General features: G+C 45.0%; 1 protein-coding gene across 1 annotated transcript; it reads left to right on the forward strand.

The window, feature by feature from the left end:
- Positions 1–2345: 2345 nt before the first annotated feature.
- Positions 2346–4992, forward strand: LOC136445802 (uncharacterized). The gene is made up of 2 exons (XM_066443943.1): positions 2346–2407; positions 2658–4992. The coding sequence occupies exon 2, from the start codon at positions 2695–2697 to the stop codon at positions 4990–4992; it is 2298 nt and encodes a 765-aa protein (XP_066300040.1). The 5' UTR covers positions 2346–2407; positions 2658–2694.
- Positions 4993–6163: the final 1171 nt, after the last annotated feature.

A 6163-nucleotide genomic window follows, 5' to 3' on the forward strand; every position in this document is an offset into this window, starting at 1 on the left:
CTAGAATAGGAATGGAACCAGGCTATCGTATTTGTCGTCGGTATGTCATCCAGCCCTCACCGTTAGTTAGATTCCCCTTCATGACGAGAGGCGATGACAGAGGGTTGGTGTCACTGAAACTCGAGCACACAAGTCGCCGTCAGGCTGTCACTCTCCTCGCTGTACAGGACTCTCCCCGCCACCTTATCGGGGTCGGGGCGCATACCGTGGTCCGGAGCGGTGCCGGGACCTTCATGCCTTACCGCCGCTGCCTCGCCACCTGTCCGGTGTGAGTGATCACCGGGCGAGGAGGGTCCTAGGGATGAGTGACGGATGCGTCATGGGTCACGTGGCATCAAAAGATGGGGCCACGGGACGAGGTCTTTCGCTGGGCTGGCTTCTGTTGCCTTAGGTTGAGTGGAGAAAAACGTCCTAACTATTTGACATTTCTTGGGTAAGCCTATGGCGCTCATGGCTGTCTTTTCAAAAATCTCGAACACGTACACACACACGGACACACAAACACGCACGCACACACGCACACACACACACACACACACACACACATACACATATAAATTGTGAAAGTTGATTATATCCACATATATCAACCCAATACGTACAAGATTTTGCGTGTACATGAATGTAGGTGGCGCTTTTACGGTGTTACACGGGCTCCTCACGCGGCGACTTAACATCGATACTTGTTAAACTCTTAAATTTCCTTCCAGATGTATTTAAAGACGTCCGGCCATGTTTGGGAAAGTGTTCACTCACTGTAAATCTAATGGCTGGTCTATATTCACAATTTTACATACCGGGACGATATACCTATTAGAGCCTAATCTGCAGTACCGATCCTGGCCGCGGCGTGAAAAGTGTTAAAACGACCGTCAAATTTTTGCCAAATTTCTTTTGGGGAATGGGGAAATCGCGAAAGGCTCTCAAAGGGTTTCGACTATTTAAGGCTTACATGAGTTCAATTTGGAAACTGCGACCATGTGAAATCAAGAATTTATATTTGAGACATTCCAAAAGTAATGGGATATTAGGTCTGTAAGTGTATGATCACTTTTGTTATAGCAATACAAGTGGTCGAGTGTACATTTTCTGTAGATTGTCGCGTTATTAAGGGCTACTGTATCTAGTTTCCAATCCTATGTTGCGAAGCAATAAGACGTTGAACAAATGCAACGTTGTTGACTTTTTGCCTGTCAATAAATACGATTTTCCTGTTAAAATGCTGTAAGGTGTTTGCGACACTTAGTGGTGCAGTATAACATTGAGCGCCAGGAGGAGCCACTGGATGGGCTGAATACAAGACAACCTATCTCCGAGAAAAATATGTGTAGAAGTTGGTTCGTTACACCAACCCCCTTCAGTGGATAGAGATCAGTCTAGAAACCCTCTCCCTCGGCTCATCACTTTTCGACAAGTGCAACAAATGTTCCTATTGTTCACCAGTAGCACGTGAAGTTTCACTAACATGGTTGAAACTCGACCTGTTCGTTTAGACACTGAGGGAAATGTTTGACCTCTGGAAAAGAGACTAATTTACAGACAATTGAACCCAAGGATACAGCTGTGCACGTGTTCGGGACGCATGTGCTATGTCCTTGTCCCTGCACCAAAAAGATGGACGTTTGTGATACAACATAACATGTTATGTACAATGAATAACTTTATTGCACGACAATCATGCACGGTGCAATGTATGGCAACAACTATTAAACACAAAACAAAATAGAAGTATAGAATACAATTTAACATCCTAATTACTAAAGCAATAAGGGACAGTTCATATACAACACTGTTTCTTAGTTAACTTAGAAATCTGTCCTCAAGTTTACGTGTAATCGAAAAGCAAGCTAAGATATTTTAAACATTCAGAGGCAAAAACATAAGATAAATCCGTGTTTTTTATGATATATGCAAGGTTTCTACAATTTCTTCTCCGGTCGGCCTTTCAAAGGACGTGTTTCTGTCCACGGTATGATATAGAGACACGTGCAAACGACCCAGTTGAAACATTCAATAAGAAAAAAAGGACCCTGATTTTTTTTATTCAATTTCATAACAGACAATTAGGATGGACTGTTTCCTAGTAAAAACAACACACGATATTTTCTAACCAATGGTGACTCAGAAAAGATCCATAAGTGACCCCGGTTGAAGCATTTCATCAGAAAAAAAGAGCCACGTTTTTCAATACAATCTGATAACAGATAATTACGATGGACTGTTTCCTAGTTAAAACAACACACGATCTTTTCTGACCAATGGCGATCGCTAGCCAGACCTTGCTGTCTGCACCTGCGTCATAATATGTAAATTAGAAAAGCCATTTTGTCAACAGACCCAGACTGCACCGCACACTGACTAACAGCAAGAGAGCCCGGACAGAAGTCAGCACAACCGCGAACAATCGGTGAGTAACTTGCAGATACTGTACACGCTAAATTTTGACAATACTGTAAACTTAGGTCAAATATCTCCACCGTAAATTGTTAGAGCGAAATATGTCTTAATATAAAAGCAACTAACATAAAATGGGTAGGATAGCCTTATAGAACAATAGTTCAGTACCAGTAGATGCCATACTTTGTACCTTCTACAATTGTTGTGGAATAAAGTTCCATATATGTGTATTTATTGTTTATTCCTTTGTTGTCATATAGGAAGCCTTTCTCTGCCAAGTATAGAATACGACAAAAAATGGAATCTGCGACGTCATTTTTCGTGTTGACTCTGCTGACGACTACTGCCGGGAAGACCCTTCGTTTTACCGGCCGTAACTTAACGCACGTCCCGATAGACTCCATCACACCAGACGCCCATACGGTCAGGCTGTCAGACAACAAAATATCCCACCTCGGCTCCTTTAATACAACTCCGTACATACGGTATCTCTATATCGACAACAACAGGGTAAACAACTTATCACCGCATACATTCCGACGTTTGGGTGAACTACGTATTCTGGATCTGGACAGAAACTACATCGTTTCCCTTCGCGACTTCGTCTTTTCCGACCTCTCCAAGCTTTTTAATCTGTACCTCGCAAACAACCTCATTTCCGCCATATCAGACCGCACCTTCCACGGTCTGGCAAGTCTGGAGTTCCTGGAACTTTCCGGGAATAGACTGTCTGCGGTTCCCATGCAGGCCATCAGGCTGATTCCTAGTAAACAACTCTTGTTAGTGTTGCTCATGGTCAACAACATCAGTCAAATACCCGGAAATCTAACATCAGCCCACCCGTCCGCTTCTTACCAGTTCCAGGGGAACCCTTTGCTCTGTCCTGACGAACAAGTCAGCCATGACGGCGTGTTTAGCATTAAAAACATTGACAAGTGGCCCGCCATAATACCTTACGTCATCAACGCCGAACATAACCGCTCATTCGTCGAAAAGTCATTCTTCTTAAGAAGTCGGTATGAATACTTCGGTGTTCTTCCTAACACTTTCTACGTAAGTCAACATGTTTCTGTTAGTCTACCTTTACCTTGGGTGGTCAGTAGTGAGGGCTACGCATGGGACACCCCAACAGGGCGCCACCTGGTCAAGTCTGCCGTTGAACTGCACATGGTTGAAGACTTCACGGCGGAAGACTCGGGCTTGTACACAATAGAACTGGGCGGGCCTGCGGGGAGCACGCAAAGCTATCATTGTGATCTTCTGCTGTGCCTTAACTTGCGACCAGAGGAGAGACAGGAAGAAAACACTACACTGTCCCCATTGGACGATTTCTTACCACTAGGTAAAAACAAGACAGACACTTGTGCAGGTTCTACGAACCAATCAAGCTGTTCTTACTGGTCATTTCATCCGAAGTTCTGTGTTGTTGGAAACACCAACTCAAGAGCAACACCCATCATTGCCACGGCTGTTGTCGCCATTATTGTGATGCTATTTTCAATTGCGTTATTTCGTTGGAGAAAACGACGAACCAGTCGAGAGAACAACCACACCAAGGGTGCAACATTGCACCTGGGGGTACAGGCAATGGCCGTCTGTATCCCTCTTCGTATCCTTCCCGAATTGACGGAAGATTCAACAGAAGGAGAGTCAGACCCGAACGCGTTTCCTCTTCGACGTATGCGATTGCGAAAAACCCACTGGTCGGCGATGAAAGTGGGAGCCGCGCAATACGGTTTCCATGGAGTAGCAGATGCGCTCCCAGCGGACACGGTCGGTACTACAGACGCCCAGGTTCATCACTACGATAACGATGACGCATCAGATGCAGACGAGGATCACCAACGCGCCTCTGTAGCGCCGCCCCCTTTACCGGCCTATGAGAACACTGCAGCTCACGCGGATACGGTCGGTACTACAGACGCCCAGGTTCATCACTACGACAACGATGACGCATCAGATGCAGACGAGGATCACCAACACGCCTCTGCAGCTCCGCCCTCTCTATCGGCCTATGAGAACACTGCAGCTCACGCTGAAAATACAGACGAGGTGGAAGAAAGGCCTTATGGCATAGCTCAGGCAAACACACTTTATCAAGGAGATACGGCCCCGAATCGAAGAACTCTCACAAGCGATCAACATGGCTCTGCAGCTCCGCCCCCTCTAGCGGTCTATGAGAACACTGCAGCTCCCGTTGAAAATACAGACGAAATGGCAAACACGCTCTATCAAGGAGTTACGGCTTCGAATCGCAGAACTCTCACAAGCGAGCAACACGCCTCTGCAGCACCACCCCCTCTAGCGGTCTATGAGGATGCTGCAGCTCCCGTTAAAAATACAGACGAAATGGCAAACACGCTTTATCAAGGAGCTATGGCTTCGAATCGCAGAACTGTCACATACGAGCATACGAGTAGCACCGCAACACATTACAGTCCGATAGATGCGACCCAAACGGAAACCTTCACCACTGACTTGTACGGACAGCGAACAGACCACACTGCCATGACACGCGACATCGCAACGACCTTTCACGATTATGAGGAGGATTTCGGCATTCTGTACGGGTGTGGTGCGGCAACTGCCGAGTAACTGATGTGCTCAAAATCCATTTTTTGTTCATTTCCTTTATCTTCACAAGTCTCGTCCTAGTCTCGTGTTCTCGCGAGACTAGGTCACTCCGTGATCAAGATGTACAGTAGACATTGAACATTTGGAGGTACGTTCTTGAGAATTAGCATATAAATAGCATGACAGCACGTAAGTAAAGCTGTTGGATAATTCTCCATTGTACGTTACACATGCGTTCTTGTGCATCAAAACTTAGTCAACGTAGTGTATAAGTGAAATATATTGTGTTTTTGATTCATAAATATAGTAAATAAATGAATACATGAAAAAAATTCTAATCGTAATTGTCGTGGAGTGGAACTTGTCACAATTAATGTGGTGGGCTCATCCTTACACAAACTTTGAACAACGCCTACCTAGATTTAGATGTGATTCACTTGTATTCATGGATAGCCCAATTTTCAGCACTGTGAAATAAATAGAACTTCTTGGTTTCTTTTTCTTCTGTAAATGTATATTAGAAAATGTTGTGGGATTTTGTGTATTTCATGTTGCATTGAATTTGAATAAATGACAAATACATGGAAATAAATTGTATCATTTGATATCATTTTGCCTTGATTTTCATGGTTGATGCTGGTGGCACCCTTTTGATATTGAGATGTAGTTCATTCCTTTTACTATGAAACAGTCCCCCAGTTCACAGCAAAGCAACTAACTGAATGATTAAAATGTACTGCCTGTAAAATACTAACCTTCCCGCGGACAGTTGTTCCATGTTTTGCCAAATTCTACGAGCCATACCGCCGCAGGAAGGCCTGGAGGAGGCTATGTTCTAGCGCGCTCACACACAAACACACGCGCACACAGGGACACACATACACACACACACACACACGCACACACACACACACTCACACAAAGACACACACACGCACACACACACACACACTCACACAAAGACACACACATGCACACACACAAACACACGCACACACAGGGACACACATACACACACACACACGCACACACACACACACACTCACACAAAGACACACGCATGCACACACACAAACACACACACATACTCTCGCACACACACACACACAAACACACACACAGGGACACACATACACACACACACGCACACACACACAAACACACACACACACATACTCTCGCACACACACAC

Source organism: Branchiostoma lanceolatum, chromosome 12, assembly GCF_035083965.1.
Source record: "Branchiostoma lanceolatum isolate klBraLanc5 chromosome 12, klBraLanc5.hap2, whole genome shotgun sequence".
Lineage (NCBI taxonomy): Eukaryota > Metazoa > Chordata > Leptocardii > Amphioxiformes > Branchiostomatidae > Branchiostoma > Branchiostoma lanceolatum.

Coding starts and splice junctions, on each gene's coding strand:
- LOC136445802 (XM_066443943.1), top strand. CDS start 2,695: ATGGAATCTGCGACGTCATTTTTCGTGTTGACTCTGCTGACGACTACT.